The sequence below is a fragment of the Notamacropus eugenii genome, chromosome 2 (genome assembly GCF_028372415.1).
Source record: "Notamacropus eugenii isolate mMacEug1 chromosome 2, mMacEug1.pri_v2, whole genome shotgun sequence".
NCBI classification, from domain to species: domain Eukaryota; kingdom Metazoa; phylum Chordata; class Mammalia; order Diprotodontia; family Macropodidae; genus Notamacropus; species Notamacropus eugenii.
In genome coordinates, this window is record NC_092873.1 from 55,550,602 (window position 1) to 55,571,609 (window position 21,008).

Sequence of the window (21,008 nt, forward strand, 5' to 3'; positions counted from 1 at the left end):
AAGCCTTGGCATTTAACATCACCCCTCTCGTGGGGCAAATACCAATCCAAAGTGGAATGTTCATTTGTCCCTCTTGTAAACTTGCAGAAGAGTCTGATTTGTTAATGACAGCATTTTTTAAAGATACATGATGAATATGTTGTGTCAGTATAAAAATCTATTTCTCTCTGTGTCCTGGGATCTGTTACTTTGACCTCTATGCACATACGCATATGTGGTTTCTTTTCCCTTCTATATTTCTTTCTTTCTTTCCCTCTGTGTCCCTTTCTTGACTTTTCATAAAGTAGACTGTAGAATAGAAGGGAGGTCTCTCCTTTTTCTCATCCATTGAATAGAGTTTCATGTTCTTTACCTTTAATTTTCAAGGATATATAAGATAGAGATTTCTTTCTCAAATTATATGATTGTTTTCTCAATATTTTGGCCTTCTTTATACACCTCATGGCTCGTTACCCACTATGAAACGTCTTTAAATTTCTGCCTAAATTCACTATAAATTTTCATTTTAGCATCACATAAGATTTTCTGTTTAACAAGGTTGCTTTAATTTTTTCTGGCCCCTGTAGAGAAAGATTCTGAGGCTTTGTCTTATAGAGGCAAGTTTTAAAATTTGCAGACTGCTAGAGAATTGTTAATAGAAAGGTGGTGCCGTTGATAGACTGCCAGGACTCAAGTCTAGAAGACCTAAGTTCAAATCCAGCCTCAGATATTTACTAGCTGTGTGACCCTGGGTGAGTCACTTAACGTGTTTGCTTTACTTTCCTCATCTGTAAAATGAGGATAATAATAGCACCTGTCTCCCACATCATTGTAAGCATCAAATAAAATAATAATATTTATAAAACACTTGGTACAGTGCTCTAGAAATGTTACCAATGATGACAATGATGATGGTATTGACTAGGAGAGAGGTAAGGAGCTAGAAAAGCCATTTCTCATAAAGAAAAAAGCTGCGTCAAGTATCTGATTAGCCTTCAGAGTTTAATTATGGGCAAGATTAATTATGGGCACTTCATGCAAAGCATAAAGTTTTCTCTCTTTTCTGGTTCATGGAAAGAAGACAAGTTCAAGTGAGGAGCAGAAATTCCTCGAAGAGACACTGACTTCTATGGTTTGTTCCTTGTTCAAGCTGAAAGAGGTAGAAACTCAAAGACAGGCAGTGAGAGGCTGACATTTTATGTCTGAGCCAGAGGAGCCAGGCTCGGGCATCTTGCTGAAAAAGCCCAAGCTTGCAGGGGTTCTGGGAAGCTCCAAAGCCTTTGCTGATACAAGGGCCTTGTGAGGGCAGAAGTGATGGAGCATCGGCACATCAGTCCCAAGAAAATGAGCGATTTGTGACTTTGTGATTGTCAAAGAACCCTGCCAGGCTCCTCCTGCATTCTCTCATTGGAGCCTTCTTTGAAGAATTCCCAGTGAGTCAGAAGGACATGTTCTGATGTGGTGATGATTGAAGCCAGCTAAGTGTGATGGACAGAAATACCAGGCCATTCCTAGCTCCTGAGCACAGACTCTTGGCTTTAGGAAGTCACTTTAGAGATCATACAGCTCGACCATCTTTAACCTGCTCCCCTAAAACACTGGGCTTTACAACAGCCCTCCTTCTCTACATTTTACAGATGAAGAGAAATTGAGGGGTTTGATGACTTCAAGAATTACCCAGCTTGTGAGTGTCATGATTCACACCTTGGTCTTCCAGGTTTTACAGGTCTAGCATGCAGCCACTAGTCCCTGCTGTCTCTCAGAGGCCTCAACAGGTCATCACTGACTTCCTGACTTCCTGCTCTGAACATCTCCACTAATGGCAAGATGGCTCCTTTCATTTTCAGCCAGTTCTTCTTAATGTTTTCCCTGGAGGTTGCACTGAATTTTGCGCATCTGTAATTCCTCCCCATTCTCTGATTTGTTGGGTTTGTTGAGGGAGGAAAGGGTCCTCCCTTGGAAAGCTGATAGAGGAGGACTGGGGGTTTTTTGGTTTTTTATTTTGAGTGTTTAATAAATGCTTGTTACTAGACTTTCACCTGAATTGTTTTTGTAGCTTTCTTTTTTCTTTGTTAAATAGGATTTGAATTTTTTTTTCCCCAGTTACATGTCAAGGGAATTTTTAGCATTCATTTTTAAAAGATTTTGAATTCAAAATTTTTCTCCCTCCCTGGTATCCTTATAAATTTGACTAAGTTCTCTACGTAGTTGAGAAATGAGGCCTTTAGCAGAGACACTTGGTGCAAAGATTGTTTCTCAGCTTTGTACTTAACTTCTGATCTTGGTTGCATTGATTTTGTTTGCGCAAAATCTTTTTAACATAATCAAAATTATCTGTTTTACATTTCGTGATGCTCTCTATCTCTTGTTTGGTTATGAAGTCTTCCTTCTCCATAGATCTGATAGGTAGACTATTCCTTGCCTTTCTAATTTGCTTATGGTATGACTCTTTATGTCTAAATCAGGTATCCATTTTATCCTTATCTTTGTATGTGGTGTGAGATGTTGTTCTATATCTAGTTTATGCCCTTTTGTTTTCCAGTTTTCTCAGCAGTTTTTGTCAGATAGTTCTTATCCCAGAGTCTGGGGTCTTTGGGTTTACTATGGTCATCTCCTACTGTATCTTGTGCACCTAGTCTATCCCACTGATCCACCAGTCTGTTTCTTAGCCAGGACCAGATAGTTTTGATAATCACTGCTGTTAGAGCAGGTCTGATCCTTCTTCCACATAAAAGACATTCAAAACTGGATTTGTATCCCTGCCTAAGCCCTCTTTTCTCTGGGAGAAACATCCCAATTCCTCCTTCAAAGTCTTATCATGTAGCATGATTCCAAATCTTCTCCTTTCTTTAGAAGCACATCTGATGTGTCTGCTCTATTGGAAAATAGTGTTACCCAAGTTCGTCTAGTTTAATGCAGGATATAAAAATAATGGATAAGGAGTCAGAAAAAACAATTATGTGATCTTTAGAGAAATCCTAGGGAACGCCATAAAATTGGACCCTTCATATAATTCAGGACCTTTTGTGACCTAGCTGTAAAATGAAAAAGACTGCATGAATAGACAATCTCAAACACAACATATTTAGAAATGCATTCTTTGCTAATATCTGAGCTTCAGTATATTTTCAAACTTTTTGCAAAACTTTTTTTAATATCTGATTTAAATTTTCAAAATTAAAAAAAAGATTATATTTACTCTGCAGAAGACTGCTAATATTTTGTATTTGTGTCTTGAAATGATGAATAGGCTTTCCTTTCAGAGGCTTAAATTTGCCTCACTGCTATTACAGGCTTCATATTTCCATTTTCTCTAGAGATCAGGAATTTGTTTTTTGTGGGTTTTTTTAAACTTAAATAAACCCTGATCTTTCCTGTTGGTGTTCTACTTTATCAATAGACGCATTGTATATCCAGGCCTTCAAATATCATGCCTACGTATCTACGCCCTTGATCACGTTGGTGCTCCTGTGTTTGAACTACAGAAATCGATTAAACATTTCTTAAGCCTTAGAAGGCTGTTATCTTTGCAGACCTTTTAATATTTTATGGAAAGGCAAAATGGAGTCTAGGTGGGGGTTGGCAAGCTAGGAGTTCAGGCCTGAGGCTTTTGGGTTTTTTTTAACAATGGCTTATCTCTAAGTCATATGGCAGGAGAAGAATAAGCAGTATAGGAAGTCTTAGATGGTGTCTGTCATCTTCTACTCTGGGGCATTTTTTTATGATGAATGTGGTTTGCTAATCTCCTGCCTGTAATTGTAATCCCGCCTTTGTCCTATTGCAATCTGTGTATTAATTATACACCTTCTTTTCCTTCCATTTCCTTAAGAGCTGCCTTATTTTTGCCAAGCTTCTGAGTTTGGTACGTCTTGTTTTCTCCCTTTTCCTTTGTGACCTTAATGAAAGCATTAAATGATATTGGTTTCTCAAGGGACTTAATGGTTATCTTGCAGCTGGCTTGGGGTGGCCCCCAGGGCAGTTGTGTGTCCCGCTAACAGTTTCATCTAACGCATGCTTCTCTCATTTTTGCCATAAGCGTTGTGTTGACTGTGTGTATTGGCAGCAATCAGAGTAAAGGAAATGCAGAAAAAGCATCTGGTGGCTTTCTTAATGTAAACCAAATGTTGGTAGCGTGGGTGAGCCTTTTGGAGTGATGCACCATAGAAATCTGACAAACAAATAGCTGGTTCCTTAAATAGATGGGCACCGAAGGAGCCGTTGGCTGTCGCTCGCTGCCATTGGTCTCGTTCCATCGTCAGAGGTCGCTTCGTGATGGCGCGGACTCTGCTGGGGACGTGGGCTGGAGGAAGGGCCTTCATTAAGTCTGTAAACAAGAGGAGTCAGTGTTTTCTTGTGCGGCGTACGGAACACACTGGAGATCCTTCCCAGGATTGTGGGGAGGGGGAGAGTTCAGACAGAGGTCATGGTATGGTCTGCCACACTCAAGGAGGACAACTGAACCAGTTCCCTCCTTTGCACAAGGAAAGTCAGCATCAGGGTTGCTCCTCAATATGGTGGTGTTCCATACTCTCCCTTGCACTTGGCAGCCAGCCCCTTTACTTTTCTCTCTGTCCCTCTCCAAACATGACATTCCTAAATGGCCTGAGCTGTAGAATCAGTGCAGTAGTTAAGAGGCATCTAATCTCTGAGCTAGCTACCTTTAAGTCAAGTTCGGGGATTTCTGGCTAGTGGCCATCTGAAAATGCCTTTTCCTGATGGGGCCGTACCAGACTGGCTCTAGGGTTTCATCCTGGAATGGGAGATGGACACAGAGCGGAAGTAGAGTAATCCGGCCTGTCAGCTGCATAGAGTCTGGTTACAAGCCACAGGGACGTGGGCCATCTCGGTGCCATCATGAGCAAGTGATTGATAGAAAGTGCCTTTCAAGGTGTTGGAGGAGGGGGGTGAAGGATGGGAGAGGGGAATAGAACCTGTGGGAGAGAGAGACAAGGTGCGTCCTTACCCTCCAGAGTGGCAAAGGGGTTTGGGAATAAATCTTCCTTTTCTGCCCTCTTCCCAGTTCCCTGTTTGAAAATCCCCTTCAAGTCACACTGCACCCATGTACACTCTCAATGTCAGACGTTTGAAACTCAGGTTTCAGATGGATGTGCCCTCAGAGTCCGTTGAGAGACTGCCATATATGGAAGCAACTGTGGAGGTGGCCTACCCAGAGAGGGCCTGTTGGTCCATGATCCCGCAAATGCTAACCCCTCAGCCCTTGGACTTGGACACACTGGAGTGAACTCAGACCCTCTGCATAGCAGGGGTTGGCCTAGTCCCCACTGATGTGGTGTGATCCATTGGGCGCATATTGCTCCCATTCCACATTCTAAAATGATACTGTTGGCACTGACAGTGTTTTAATCAATGTGGCATAACCAGCAGGCCCTTCTGTCCTTCACACTCAAAATACACTTTTTAACGAAATTCTAGTAGCTCAGGATTGGAGGGTCATTTGGCCAAACCTGGAGTGATCTAGGGCTTCCTTTCCCTATATCACCAGCACATGGCCGTCCAGCCTGAAAGAGATGGATACACGTTTCTCTCGTTCTCTGGAGTCTGCAAAGCATTAGATTCGTTCAATCCTATTTTACAGATGGAGAAAATAACGATGAGAAAACCTCCCAGGAGGTGCAAACTCACAAGCTCCCAGAATGGGGGAGCCCAGTCTAATTTTGGACAACTCTGGTGGGGAAGATGATAGGAAGCCAACTGGCACCAGGATCAGAGGTGCCTCGCATGGTTGTTACCTGTGTGACCTTGGGAAAGTTACTTAACTTCCCTGGGCCCCAGTTTGCTCATCTGTAAAAATGAGGGGTTGGACTAGGTGGTCTCTGAGGTTCCCTTAAGTTCTAGAGGTGGCACCATAGTGTGTGAAGCCTGGAGTCAGGAAGACTTCTCTTACTAGCTATGTGACCCTGGACAAGTCACTTTACTGTCTGCCTCAGTTTTCTCATCTGTAAAATGGGGATAGCAATAGCTCTTACCTGACAGTGTTCTTATAAGGATTATGAGATGATAATTGTAAAGTACTTAGCACAAAGTAAACTCTATATAAATGTTAACTAGTTTTCTTAGCTATTATTACTCTGTTTATGGAATTTTCCCTCTATTGTTGCCAGATCTGATCCTTTAGTTTTCTAGTCATTGCTTCCAGTTCTGCTGTCTGAAACCAAGGAGACCAAGGTTTTCTTATCCCCTCAGCAGTCTTTCTCTCCCTGCCAAAGCTTCCTTCACCAGGCCCCTTGTGTCAAGGTTTCATGCTCCCTCCCTTTCCTTGCTGTCATCCTCTGGAGCAGATTCATCACCTCTTCTGGGTCATGTACCTCTTGGCCAGCAGGCTAGTGAAGCCTCCAGACCCACCCAGACCCACTCAGAATCATTCTTTCAAGTGCACAAAATCCATAGGATTCCGGAGGAAACCAATTTTATTGAAATGCACTTCTCAAAATATTTTTAAAAACAAGTTCCTAGACCAGTTCAGAGCTCTTGATCTAGACCCTCTCCACCCCAGACAGGGTGAGATGGATAGGACCATCCTCTTTCATTCTAGAATTTGTGCTTCTCAATTTCCAGGTGTTCCTCATAAGGTATGTGTCAGAGTAGCTAAAGCAGTGGGACCCCTGAGGAAGACACAGGAGGCAGATTGTATAGCCAAGTTAAGTACCCTACTACCACCTTGACCAGCATCTTCCCTTCCAGACGTAGATAAAGGCCCAGGAGCCTGAAGCTAAAAACCTTGGGAATAGCTAGGCTTCCAACCCACTGTCCTCAGCTGACATCTGGGGAAGCAGCCCCTGTGGAGATGCAGCCTGGGGATGGTTCCTGCAGGGCCTACAACCACAGCAAGTGAAGACCCAGGTGGGGGTGGGGCCTTGACACTGTCCAGCGGGTCAGCCTCAGAAACTGACATGACTTTATCGGAGATGAGACTAAAAGGAGTTCAGATCTGCTTTCTGCTGCCCCTGAGGAGCTAGGGTCGCCACCATCTGGCTTGCAGCTAAAACCTTCCCTGGGTGCTGTCTGCCACATACAATGGGAGCCCCCGAGAGCGAGGCCCATCTTGCCTTTTTATTTGTACCCTTGAACTTCCTTCAGTCAGCTCCAATGTACAGGTCTTTTTTGTGTGAAAATTTGTCTAGACCAGGGGTTGGCAAACTACTCCCAGTGGTTTTTACATTTTAAAATAATGTTTTATTGTATAAAAAATGGGGAAAAAATGTTGGCCCTCAATTATAGCTTGCTGACCCCAAGTCTACACGAGCTATCTCCCCATCTGAACACAAGTGTAGCGTTTCATATTTGTCCCCATTAAATGTAAGCTGTTTCTCTTTGGCCCTTTGTTTTACTGAGCCTGGCAAGGTCCCTCTAGTTTGTTAGCAATTCCTCCCCACTTTGGGTCATTTGCCAATTTGCCAAGCACGCCATCTATTCCTTAAAGAACTGAGAAAAAAATTTTGACCAGATCAGAGCCCCAGGGAAAGAGAGGGAAATACTCATTTGCACAGTGCCTACTATGTGCTAGACACTGATAAGCATTTTGTTTTCCAAATAAAAACTCGTTTGTTTTTTGTAACAGTTCTGGGTAGTAGGTGCTTTTGTCCCCATTTTACTGTTAAAGTAACTGAGGCAAACAGAGATTAAGCATCGAGGCCAGGGTTACATAACTAGTGTTTGAGGTCAGATTTGAACCTAAGTATTCCTAACTCAAGGCCTAGTGCTCATGCAACTGTTCCCACTAGCTGCCTCTTGGCTAATGGGATTCAGCTTTTCTTCTAAAACTTGTGACATTTTCTGGGGGCTCTTTTTATTGTTTCTTAAACCATTTTCAGAATTAATTGCTTTATGTTCTCCAAATTGCTTTGTACTCCACCTCTTTTCTACTGACTTTGCTCATATTTATACCCATTTTCCTTTAAGCACATTACACATCAAAATGCTTTGCACCCAGTAGGTTGGCAACTGTTGAATATTCTTTGGCTTTAGGAGATTCTGGGTTTTGATTACTTAGTACCTGCTGGAAAGGAATGAGTATGAATTTATATGTTAGTACAGCTTGCAAATGTGAAGACACATGCATGAGCATTATGCCAGGGGTGAAAAAACCATTCATGGAAAGTTGAGAGGCTACCCCAGTGGTCTCAGGAAATCTTTTATCCTTCCTTTAGGCATGAGAGCTTGAAAATGAAGTGCACTGTATATCATGCTTGTTAAGAATTGAGACTGTTCACCACCAATGCAAACACCCTCTCTTGTACATTTCCTTGTATTGGGACTTCTCAGACCACAGATAGATGGTCTTTGCAGGAGTGGGGAACCTATAGCCGTGGGCAAAAGGCCACACTGGAGGACCTAAAGGGCCACCTGTGGCCTTGAGGCTGGGTTTGAAGGGTTTGAAGTCTGCTCCTTCCATATGCTGTGTGTGCTACATCCTTTTATGATATCTCTAGTTGAGCAAAATGACTGTTCCTTCTTCCAGATTTCAGAGACAGATGTCTGAACCCTGCCACCCCTTTCCTCCTGGTGACAATCGTCCAGGGTACCACCGACAGATGTCCGAGCCTATTGTCCCTGCAGCTCCCCCGCCACCTCAGGGATTCAAACAAGAGTATCCTGACCCTCTCTATGAGCATGGTGTTCCAGGCATGCCTGGAGTGCCACCAACACATGGCTACCAGTCACCACTGGGCATCAAGCAAGAGCCCAGGGATTACTGCATTGATTCAGGTTTGTATGAACCATTTCTGAGCACTGACTTAGGTGTACTAAGGCGGGGTGGAGGGTGGTGGCAGTGATGTCCTTCCTTCTCATAGAAGACCATTGATTTCAGGATGATGTCCCCCATGGAGGCTAGTTGAGGAGACAAAGACAAGATGTGTTACCCTAAAGGGGTTTATAATCTAGTAGGTGAGATAAAACACGTAAAAGAATAACTACATGGGAAAGGCCACCTGCGGTAACAGAAGGATTAATTAATAATAATTTATTTGTTAATACAGAAGTATGAATACTGGAAGAGGACTTTAGAGATAGTCTAGTCCAGGGCTTAAACTTTCTCTACTCGTGACCCCTTCAGTGCTTCTTAAACTGGTAGTCAGGAACCCCCAGTTTAAGAAGCACTAACTCTAGTCCATACTCGCAAAAGAGCAAGAGTCCCCTGTTCAACCTGCTTAGGAGATGGGAAGGGAGGTGAGAGAAACAGCATCTATCATAAAAGAAGAAATATTCTAATGGAGCATTTCAAGGATTTCAGAAAATGTAGACCCCCTAAATTCCAGTTTCAGCAGCAAGTGTGAACCGGGCCTTTCTGCTATTGGCCCTGCATACACCTGGGCCAGCTTCACCTGCAGATCCTGAAATTACTGACTCTGTCTCTCCCTGGCCCCACATGCTTCAGATTGGTTGTTTTGCCCCACCTTTGTATCCCTGGCTTGTTTGGATGACAGACATAGGCCAGCAAGGGAAGGAAAAGAAGCGGCTCATCCAGGTGGGGCCTCCACCAGGCCCCTCAGGGACCTTCCTACAGGATGCCATGGCGACAGACTGTGTTCCCAATAAAAGCTCATTTAGAATCTCATTTTTAGGAAGCTGTTTCCAAAACTGATTAGACCTGGGAGCAATGGAGTGAGGTGTATTTCACTGTTCCTGTAGCCTTGTTCCCAGGCTTGTGGCAGTCTAGAGGAATCTGCCAAATTCTTGAGGGTCTCAGAATAGCTTTACAAAAGAGAAATTCAGTATTCAATGTATCACTCTCCATTTTATAATGAGAGGTTTTCTAAGAGTGATCTGTAATTCAGAGCTGCATGTATGCTAACCCTCCTGGAAAAACACACATTGTTGGTTGTTTTTCTATGTCCCTATTCAGTGAGTCTATCATGATGCCTCCTACCTGGAAAAAATTCCAGTGATCTCCCAGAACCATTCAGTCACAAGCCTCAGAAATGTGGCCTGGGAAGGCAACTGAAAGATTAGTGTTGAGTTACAGAAAGGACTGTTAAAGCGTTAACTTAAATAAACATGTTAGAACCCAGCCCACGTTTGAAAACGCACCTGAATGACCCACTTTGGCAAGTGAGCCCTTTAGGGAAGGAGGAACTGGAATGTGCCTATTGGTCATGTCTTCTCACTTTTCCCATTCTCTACCCCAGATGACTGGGGCTCCATTCTGTTCTGCCCCCAGGCTGTGTGGCCTCTGCACTAACCCTGACCTCTTTGTGCACCTTGCTGGCCCAGGCTGCCTATAGCAGAGCGAAGTGGCTTCTCCTTGAAGGGCCTGATCTACAAGAACCTCATTTACTGTTTTTACCGAAGGGAAACTAGAACGTTCTGTCATCCTCCCCCAGATCAAGTTTAGTACATGTCAGGCACCTGTTAGAAGGAGTGCTGCTTCAGACCAGAAAAACACAAACCCCAGGGTGGGGCATTTGTCACTCTCACATTTCCTTATCAATTCTCATCCAGCCCTTTCTGATGCTTCCTTTTGGAGTTCATGTGACCAACTTAGACTCAGAATAGCTTCTCCTGGGACCCAGGAAAGTTATTTTCAATGAGTCTTGTTTCTCCAGTGGATTTTCAGACAGTTTAAAGTAAGATAGGCAAGTTACCGTGTCCACGTTTCTCAAATCTGCGCCACATTGTGGTGGCCTAGAGAATAAGGATGTAGGAGTTTGCACACCCAGCGTGGGCAGGTTCATCTGCCTTTGTGACTGACAGACGATGCCGCCAGGAGCTCTCCATGGAAGATGGTGCTTGAGTGTGCTCTTGGTTCACTTGAACGCTTTTAGAAGATGGTTGAAATATCCTTGCCAACCCTCCAAATCTCCCAGTATGGTTTGCTTTAGGCCTGTCTTTAAATCCCCTAATCTCTTTAGGTCTAAAAATACTCTGACCTCTGAATGTGAACATGGGCAGTCAGATGGAGCAGATGGGGAGCCTTCTCAAGCTGCTTGTCCCTCCCTCCCCAACTTCAGCAGCCTAGAAGGATCGCTTCTCTTTCTTACTATCAAGACACTCTAAAAGTGAAGGCTATTAATACAGTGTCACCATTTCCACAGATAGTGGTAAAGATGCTCTCACCTCCCCACCAAGGTGGGCTGTTGGCACTCTCAGGACCCTCCATTGGCTTTCTGTTTGCCCAGGGTTTCCCCCAATGCCCAGACTTTTCTCTTTGTCACAGTTAAATACGAAGGAAGCAATGAACCCCAAGCAGAAACCTAAGATCTTAGACTCTCTCCCTGTCCCTTTTGCTCCCGTCTGCCAAAGCTTCTCATCTTTGTTCCTTTTTCACTTTGTTTCCTTGGATTCACACTTGCATGGCTTCCATTGGAGGACTGAAAAGGCCCATGCTTGTGTAGAGCAGGTAGTTTAAGGGGCCAGCTCCCTGAGATGCCCCTCACAGGATTCAGCTGTCAAGTGAACATTTCTATTTCACTACACAACTGATCCTGCTTTGTGCTTTGCTTTCAGAAGTGCCTAACTGCCAGTCATCCTACATGAGAGGAGGCTATTTCTCCAGCAGCCATGATGGTAAGCAGTTAACCTTTTGTGCTGTGGGGTTCGAGATATGTCATGCATGTCAAAAACTAACATTTCATATCGCAGGCTCAATTATGTTTACATCATGGGTTCAGAGGTTGTTAGAAGTGGAGGTTAGTTGAGCTATAGGAAGCAGTGAGGAGGTTTCTAAAGCTTTGTTTAGACACTGTATCATGGGGAGGTCATATGGACACCATGTTTGTCCATCTTCTGTCATATGACAAGAGACCTCTCTCTATTCTCTGGAGAAGGGGACCAGACCTCACACTGCACTCATCATAGCCCCTTTCTGATAGCCAGTGTTCTTCCTGATAGCTGAAACTTGAAAACTCTCTTTATATGGCAGCCACCACTTGACTGACAAACCTGTATAGACATAGAGAGGCTGGTCCTTGAACCATGGACATGTTGGGTTGTTGAGTATCAACTCCTTGAGGGCTGAGATTCTTTTTATTTTTGTTTTTGTGTCTCCATCACCTGTTACTGGATTGGGTATAGGGTTGTTTCCTAATGCATTTGTGCTAAGTTGAATTAAATTGAATCATTGTTGTATTCAAAGACCTTGTTAAGTCTTGGGGTTGGATCGGAGTCCCACTGTGCTACCACTTCCAAAGCCATCGTTACACCTCAGAGGAGGACTTAAGACGTTAGGAAAAGGTCAAGATTACGTCAGCTTTTTTTTAGTATCACTGAAAAGAGTTGGGATTATGTTGCTGTAAATAGTTTTATGCAGACGAAGGAAAGCCTGGGGATAAAGTTTTTGAATTATGATCCTGACTTAGCTTTATCTGAGAGCAGGCAAGGCTGAGAATAACAAAAATGAATTGCATTCATCATTGCCTTGATAAGTAGCTGTCACCGTGAAGGGGGCCACGTGGTCAAGAGCAAACCATTTCTAACTTATCTTAGTGAAGGGAGAGGAGGCTACATGTAGAGCTCAAGATAAAACAACAGAGAGAGAAAAAAAATGTCTTGTCACTCGTAGATGAAGATTGTGCCGCCAGCCTGCTGTCAGTGAGTCACGTGCTTTAATCCTTAAAGGGTCTGAAGTTTCATCAGTTAGGCTCTCCCTTCTCTGATAAGGACCTTGGTCCCTCCACATCTCCCTTTGTAGGTTGCCTGCATGTATTGCAGTGATCCAAGTAGAAAACATCTGACCCAGGACTTGATCTTAAGGGCATAGCTGGACAGCCCTCAGCCTGCAGATGCAGCAGTAGGCCATTGCTAGTGAAGACTTCCTTAGCTTAGATATCACTGATACCGTTGGTCTGATTGAGGGTCACCTCCTCACCAGGCTGAGGCATTGGAGAGGGTCTTAAGAGGAGGGCAGCAGCTACATGAGCATACAGCTTGATTTATTCATGGGGCATCTCAGATTCCCCTTCCTAAATAGAAAGCCAGTTCTGTTTCATAAGTGCCCTTCATGTAGGTTTACAATAGTTGTATCTACTCACATGAACCTCCTTGCCATAGAATTGGGACATTTGAGTGAAAGAGATTGTAGGCAGTCCTAAGAAGGATTGGGTTTTATGGGAGTCATTAGCCCAGAATGGTGTTGTTTTTCACACCAAGATCTATGCTACATTGCAGCCCCAGAAGTGGTCATGTTGGATTCTAAGAGTGTCCAGTCACTAGCAAGAAAAAACCCCGCAATGGCCCCTGGCTCGGCCAGGAACAGTTAGGAGGGGCTCGTTTCCAAGCTCTATCAGCTGATGTTGGCAGTATGCACCTGAGGGGCAGAAAGAGAGTGTGGAAAGTGTTTCATATTATTATCCCTTTTAGAGAAAGAGCACCTGCTTAAAGATGTTGGTTTTGGAGATGTACTAGGTTGCTCTGTGCACACAGCTCAACCTGGGTGCTTTCTTCCTGTCTTTTCTCACTTCCATCCCCCAGAGAGACTTCACAAGTCAGATGTGTTCTTTGAGGCCAGTCTAATCGACTCCCTTAAGTTAGACCACCATGTTTTTCCCATCCTTGGATGATGCAGTTAGAGAAATGTGTCTGCAATCGCATCTGTGATCAATCTCAGCAAAACCATTCCTTCCCGTCGTAGCCACCATGAACCCTTTAATGCTTCCCTGCCTCCTCCCTACAACAAGTACCTCCTTCCTGTCCACAACCGGTACGCCTGCTAATGCAGATGTAACTGACATTTCACCCAAACTCACAGCAACTGCCAGATGTTTGAGCAAGAGGCACAAAGCCACCTGGAGAGGCAGGCCTGCCCCGTAGGAGTTCAGGAAGCCATACCTAGCATCTAATTTAGACTCCCTTTTCTTCCTTTCTATACAGTGTATATTTTAGTCTTTGAGAAAGAAAAAAGACCCTAAAAATAACCTGCTAATTTAAGCAGGCCTGTACACTTTGAAATATGGCGTTGGACTCTCCGACTTAGATTCTGAGTGTGTGTTTTCAGAACTGAAACGTAAAATTAGTGGATAGGAACAGATTTTGAGAGAATATGTAATTTGGCATTCTACCTGTGGCCTGAGACTACAAAAATAAAACCAAGTAACTGACATTTATAGAACACTTTGAGGCTTTCTGAGCACTTAATGTATATACAGGGTGTCCCCAAAGTCTCAGTGCAGCCTGAAGCTTCAGTAGCTTAATGACTTTTGAGACATTCTCAATGTGTATATGTGTATGTGTGATATATCCTCCAGTTCTCACATCCATCCCAGAAGTTCTGCAGGTGTTGTCCCTACTTCATAGAGAAAGAAAGTGGAGCTCATAGCAGTTGGTGATCTTCCATGGTTATACAATCCGAGCCCTTCCCTACTCAAGTCCAGTACTCATTCCAGTGTGTATCTCTGATTTGTTGTTGTTCAGTTGTACATAACTCTTCATGACCTCATTTGAGGTTTTCTTGGCAAAGACGAGATTTGCCATTTCTTTCTCCAGCTCATTTTATAGATGAGGAAACTGAGGCAAACAGGGTGAAGTGACTTGCCCAGGGCAAGTGTCTAAGGTTAGATTTGAACTCAAGAAAATGGAGCTCCTTGATCCATCCACTGCGCCTTCTAGTTGCCCATATCTCTGATCTAAATCCACTGTATCGTCTAAGGCTAGGAAATTATATGGTCTCTTTTGTTTGCTTAACTTTAGCTTAGTAAGTGTGTAGTACCCATTGTGTGCCAGGCATTATGGATATAAAGACTCATCAGATGCATCTGTACCTGCCTTGAGGAAGCTCACAAGCCAGTAGACATGGAAAACGTACACAGGGACCTACAGTAAAAGGCCGGGTATGAGAAGTGCTCTGTGGAAGAAGGCCCAGATGAGGTGCTGGAAACTCAGAGAAGGGGAACATCCCTTCGTGCTGAGACATCAGGGAAGGTGTCAGGGAGGAGATGACTTTGGATTTGGGCCTTAAAAGCAACAGGTAGGGCTTTGATAGAGAAGCAGCTTGGAAGGAGGAGCAGAAAGGCAGGGCAAAGGACACTCCAGGGTTGAGATGATTGAAATTTAGAACAACAGTGATCATTTGTCCCAGACACCAAATCAAGTAGGTTGGGCTATGGACAGCCTGAAATACTGGGCTAAGAAATGAAGTTTATTTAGAGGACCCTTTGAATTTTGCTGAGCCATGATGGGGAAGGGGAAGGGGATAGTGAGGTACAGCATTGGAGCTTGGGTATAGAGGGACTAGTCCAGAAACCATTAGAGTTGTCTAGGGAGAAATTAATAATGACCTGAAGGTGGGGAACAAGGTTCTAGTCTCTCAGCACTGTGCCTCATCAGGTGCTCTTTGGAAGGTTTGATCTCAGACTAGAAGAAATTAAATGAAAGAGGGAAACTTTGTGGGGAAAGGGCCAGGGTGCCATCACAGAGTCTGTGATAAGAGTAGGAATGAAAAACTTCAGATTTACTCTAGGCTTGAGGAGGACAAATTTCAAAGAGTTCAGAGGAAAAGTCAGATCCCAAGGGATGAGCCGAAGGAAAAAACTCCATTGAGGAATAAACAGGAAAATTGTCTGAAGAGGCTGACGTGAATGCCTAGAGAACTCAACAGCCAACTGGAACAAAATGAAGGGCAAGTTGTAGTGGAGACAGGCAGCCTGGACTCTTCGCCTCAAGTCCCATACATCACCCACCCTGGATATGTGTCCCAGGGAAAGGTCACATAATCTTTTGACTCTAGACACTCTCTAAGACTATGCAGAGAAGGTGATGACCTGCATTGGTGGGTGGAGTTTCCTATCCAGGGAGTACCCATTGCCAGTGCAGTCTTAGTTCTAGACCCTGGCCCTGGTCCTGGTCTTGTCTCTTTCTGCAGCACATGGTAGCAAAGGCAGATAGTGGAATAAATCCACAGTGCTACAAGCAGAGTGTCAGGGGATGACAGAGAGGGGAGAGAAGAGGAGCAGAGGAGGGCTTGTTCTGATGCTCAGGGCCAGTGGGCCCCCCACCAATAGTGGAGAAGGGGCTGAGCTGCTCATTTCTAGGCTGTTTCTGTTTTCTTATGCAAGAAGGACTGTTGGACTGGAAAGGACAAGACAAAAAGCAAATAGGGAGGGATGGTATCCAGGCTGGGGCTGTGGTTTTGTTGGCAGAGGGAGCTCCACGGTGAGGAAATTCCCCAGCAATTCTCTAGAAATAACTCCTAGCTGTCATTAATAAATGTGGGTCACCTGACCCAGAGGAACTGCATCCTTGGTGGCTGAAAGGACTGGCACATGGAATGTCAAAACATCATCACTGATAGATGAAAGATCATGGAAAGTGGGAGAAGTGCTGGCAAAGATCCCAGTTTTCAGAAAAAGAAGATGAGAGAGGGTAGGGTAGGGTTAGGGTAGGGTTGACATTGGTTCATGGGAAAATTCTGAAATAGGTTATCACAGAGACAGTTAGTGGACATCCAGAAAAGGATATGATGATTACAAAGCTCCAGCATGGGCTCATCCAGAACCAAGTCATTACAGACTTTGTTTCCTTTTTTGAAAGGTTGCCAAGTTGGTAGATTCTGGGCAATGGTATGGATGTGGATTTTTGGTAAAATGTCTAATGAGATTCTCTGACTAAAAATGGAGAGTCTTGGGCTAAGCAGTAGCATAATCTCAACTAGAGATGGTTGAAGAGTCATTGATAGTTTGATGGCAGCATGGAAAAGAGCGGTACAAGCATCTGGGCCCAGCTGGCCCTGAGCTATTCAACCTCCTTAGGCGTTCTTTGGATTAAAGTCTGTGTTGGATGCTCAGCATCTTTGCCAGATGACCCAGCACTGGAACGGGGAGTAAACACTGAATATCAAAGTCAACATCCAGAAGAATCTTCACGGGCTTAAACGTTGGGCTTTATCTAAGAAGATGAAATTCAAGAGGGATTCACCTCCAAAGAAGCAGAAAATGGCAGCATCATGGTCACAAAGTAGTTTGTTTGAAAAAAGAGCTGCTGGAGGCTTAAGTGGACTTGTAGCTCAACTTGAGACCAGAGCCTGGCATGGCAGACAGAAGTGCCAGTGCAACCCCCAGGCCATGTTAGAGAAGCTTGGGCTGCCGGGAGAGAGGAAGTACAAGAGAGCTCCTAGACAGACCACACCTGGAGCATGGGTTGAGAACAGCTGTCACTGAGCTGGATAGGGGCCAGAGGAGATGTTTGGGATGATGAAAGGCCTTGGGTCCAGGTCACATGAGGATCCATTGAAGCAACTGGGAATGAAAAGACTGGGGGGAGAGTGGCTACAAGGTTTCTAAAAGTTTTTTCACCTATTTTTGCGTGTGAAAGAACAGAGACCTGTTCTCTCTGTCCCCAGAGGGAAAAACCAGGAACACTGGGTAAAGCTTGTAAAGAGGCAAATTTTTAGCCTTGATATCAGGAAAACCTTCCTTAGAGGAAGCAAAGGGAGAACTTCTCCCTTGCCTTAGCCTCCACTGGAGATCTGTAAGTAGAGACCGATGACCAATTTAGATACATAATGGGGATTTTTTTTTCCAGTTATAGGATAAACGATGACTGTGATTCAGCCCCTTCGCTTCTGTTCAGCATAAATGTGTATATGTGTGTGTGTGAATGTGTATGTGTGTGTTTGTATATCTGTGTGTGTGCACGTATATGTTTCTAAGGCCATTTTCTTTCATCTTGCAGACATTAGAGAATTAGTTATTCTTTTGTCACTTAGCGTTGATCCCTTCACGCATTTAAATAATATCCCTCTCAGCTTCTTCAGGGATAATACTACACACCAAGGAGTGACTAGGTCCCTATCCCAACTTGAAGATAAGGAAAATTTGGAATTCAAAAAATGGCGGCCTCCAGCCCAGAGAGTTTCTCAGTCCTCACACTAGGAGGGCAGATTTTTAATGGCTGGCATTTTTGTTAATGGGAAGGATAGAGGAAGGGAAAACCTAAGCTTATACTCTCTTTGCAGAGCTCTGCCTTCCTCCAGCTCTGTCCATTAAACCAGTTATGTAGAGGCCTGTCCTCATCCCTCAAATACCCCAGGAGCTGCCTTAATAGAGCCTTTTATTCATATTGAGTATAAATGCAGAAGAGAGGCCTCAGACCTAAGATGGGGGTACATTTACATAGAGAAGGAGGAAGGGAAATGGACATTTAAGAGAGAGCACATGCCACGGAAGAGCAATAGGCATCTTTGCTGTGCATTTTGGGGCTGGTCCTGTATTCAGATTACTTGAAGGAGTTTTGCATTGCTTACAGAGTGGTTGCTCTGGTTACTACTCCAAATCCTAAATTCAGAGTATGTCTATATGTCCACATTCACGAACCAACTTCCCTCTTGTCTTCTTCCAGTATCACAGAATCTGGGGCTCTCCCCACCTCCCAGTCCCATCTTTAAAAACAAAAAAAAAAGAAAAAACTCGCTTGGTCCATTCTAAGAAACAGAAAATTGTTTCAAATGACTTGTCGTGACAAGATATTGCTTCAGTGACCAAAATTAGAGAGATCTTAACCTCTAGAACCATGGAGTAAAAACACCTTGAGGCATCAGAAAGGGCTTTTCTTAAAATGCTGCTTTTCCTTAGAGGATGGCTACACTTTTATCGTTTTTCCCCCACTTTATTGTATTTCTTTAGGTTTTTAAGTTAATTTTTATTTTTATTCTGAAAATAAGATGGACATTTTCATGGCAAAGTAGAGCAGAAAGAAAGGATTGTACATGAAGCTCCAAGTCTTTTATGGACAGCTGGCTTTTTATTAGAGAAGAAATCCAAGCTCTCTTGTCTGTCTGGCCTTTTTAGTCTCCCTTCTGCTTTTTGGCCTCTATTTTTTTAAGATGCCTCAATGACCCTCATTTTTTTGAGAGGGAATTGGCTGCCACCCTGTCCCTGTCCCCCTCCATCACTTCCGATTTTAGTTCTTCCAGGGGTGGTGCTGACTGCATAAGAAGAAGCCACTACATTGTGTGCTTCATGAATGTCCCATCCCCCCACCTCCAGGCAGAGATTGTGCACAAGGGGGTGGTTTGCCCTGGGTTCCCTTGGAGGTGTTCGATAGGGGATGGAGTTAAGTTAGGCCTGGGGCCAGAAGGATCTGCAGCGTTCACACTCTACTTCTGACACTTAGCAGCCCTGTGAAAATGTAAACAAGTCCCTTCTCTGAGTACCTTCTGAAGGTCACTCAGGCTTGGGCTTTCAGAATGTAGGAGGGTCACAGTCTTCATTGGGGAGAGAGTTCCCACATTGATAGATCCTAGGAAATGGACTACCCTTTGCATATTTGTGCCTCGGATCTTACCTCAAGATTCTGGGGAGAGGTTAGAATGCCCCTTCATGATCCTAAAGAGAATTCCAAGGCCCTGGAATTTGAGTTCTTCTTAGCCTCTCCTTTTCCTCCCATAATTTCCTATCTTTTTTGGAAAATCTTGTTATTCCTCCCATTTCTTTTTTGGAGGCAATCAGGATTAAGTGACTTGCCCAAGGTCACACAACTAATAAGTGTCTTGAGGCCAGATTTGATCTCAGGTCCTTCTGACTGTGCCACCTGTCACCTTTCACAATTTTTTCAAATTTACTTTTAGTTTACAACATTTTGAGCTTCAAATTTTCTCCCCAGCCTTCCCCAAGCCCTCCCCAACTCAATTTCTTTAGAGAGAAGTTTTTTGCCCTGACTTTGCTGTTGCTCTGCTGTCCTCTGGTCTCCACCCACCCCTACCCCCACCCCAGCTCATTGTTCTTCACTCCTAGAGGCTTCTCTACAGGCCTCCACTCATTTTGGTGGCTCTTTCTTGGATAGCCCTTTTCTTGTTTCTCATTTTTGGGGTGCTGTAAAAAGCCATTTTGTTTGCCAAAGCCAGCATGTGAGATTTGTGACGCTGGTTTTCTTTTTGGAGAGTGATCAGAAAGGTTGAAACTAACACCTGCCCAGGAGGAAGCCAGCAGGGTCCTAGTTGTATGGTACCTTCTTCAGATTACAGCAGAGTTGTTGGTGTTGGGGCAGTAGATCACGCTTGATCCCTGCTGAACTTCTAAGAAGGGTATGAGGAAATGTGTGGTCAGTTCCTATCTCCCTCTCCTAAGCCCTGTTGGTCTTAGAGCAAAAACTGATTCCATCTGGGACCAGGGGCGCAATCAGCCTTCACAACAGGAAGGTAAAAGTCTTTGGAAAACCCTCAGACGTTATCTGAGCCTAGAGGCAGCAGCCTCATATCAGGAGATGGTTTATTTCAGCCTTCAGAACTAAGGGTCTAATAGAGAAAGAAATCGAGATCTTTACAAACCAAATGTTCCACCTTTTTCCCAACCAGGTTTTTCATGTGACAAAGATCCTCGATTGTACTTTGATGACACATGTGTTGTACCAGAAAGGCTGGAGGGTAAGTTGATAAAGGGAGGGAGGGAAGCCAAACAAGTTAATGAACCTTCCCCTATATTGCCTTAACACCTTGGAGTGGCAGTTACATGAATCTCTTTGTCCAAGCAGGCAAAGTCAAACAGGAGCCCACCATGTATCGGGAAGGGCCCCCTTACCAGAGACGAGGCTCCCTCCAGCTCTGGCAGTTCCTGGTTACTCTCCTAGATGACCCAGCCAACGCCCACTTCATTGCCTGGACAGGCCGAGGCATGGAGTTCAAGCTGATAGAACCAGAAGAGGTACGAATTTCATCAGCAAACAGGATGGTTATTGAGTTTATTCTGGTTTCCTTTATTGTTTCTACATTTGGAGGCCTGCTAGCCCTTCCTACCCTTCCCAGCTGGGTTCAGTTCTTTTCCACAGAGCTCTCTTCTCAGAGGCCACCTTAGGATAGTAATAGAGCGTTTTCCTAGAGAGTTCACAGTGAGCATTGGTGTCCCTACCAAAAAGCTTGGAGTAAGGACTGATGTTTCCTCTGGCTCTGCTCGTCCTGTTAAGATTCCCACATCGAGTTTTGTGGGGGTAGAAGCCCATCTTTGCTCCATTTTTCTCCCCCAGCAGCCCCACTTGGGAGGCCTTGACTATAGGCTGTGGCACCATTTTTGTCTAAGCCCTATTTGTTGAGGGTAGGACTGGCCTAGGGAGGCAGCAGATGACAGAACTGTCCAGTCAGTCATGTG

At 44.3% G+C, this 21,008-nt stretch overlaps 1 protein-coding gene across 4 annotated transcripts in view; it reads left to right on the plus strand.

The window, feature by feature from the left end:
- ETV5 (ETS variant transcription factor 5) overlaps positions 1 to 21,008 on the plus strand; it is a 74,243-nt gene that overhangs the window by 43,429 nt on the left and 9,806 nt on the right. For all 4 annotated transcript variants that reach the window (XM_072640398.1, XM_072640396.1, XM_072640399.1 and 1 more), the window contains 4 exons: positions 8,459 to 8,706; positions 11,446 to 11,505; positions 20,222 to 20,290; positions 20,398 to 20,567. In XM_072640398.1, the coding sequence (XP_072496499.1) occupies positions 8,459 to 8,706; positions 11,446 to 11,505; positions 20,222 to 20,290; positions 20,398 to 20,567 (547 nt within the window). The remainder of the gene's footprint in view (positions 1 to 8,458; positions 8,707 to 11,445; positions 11,506 to 20,221; positions 20,291 to 20,397; positions 20,568 to 21,008) is intronic.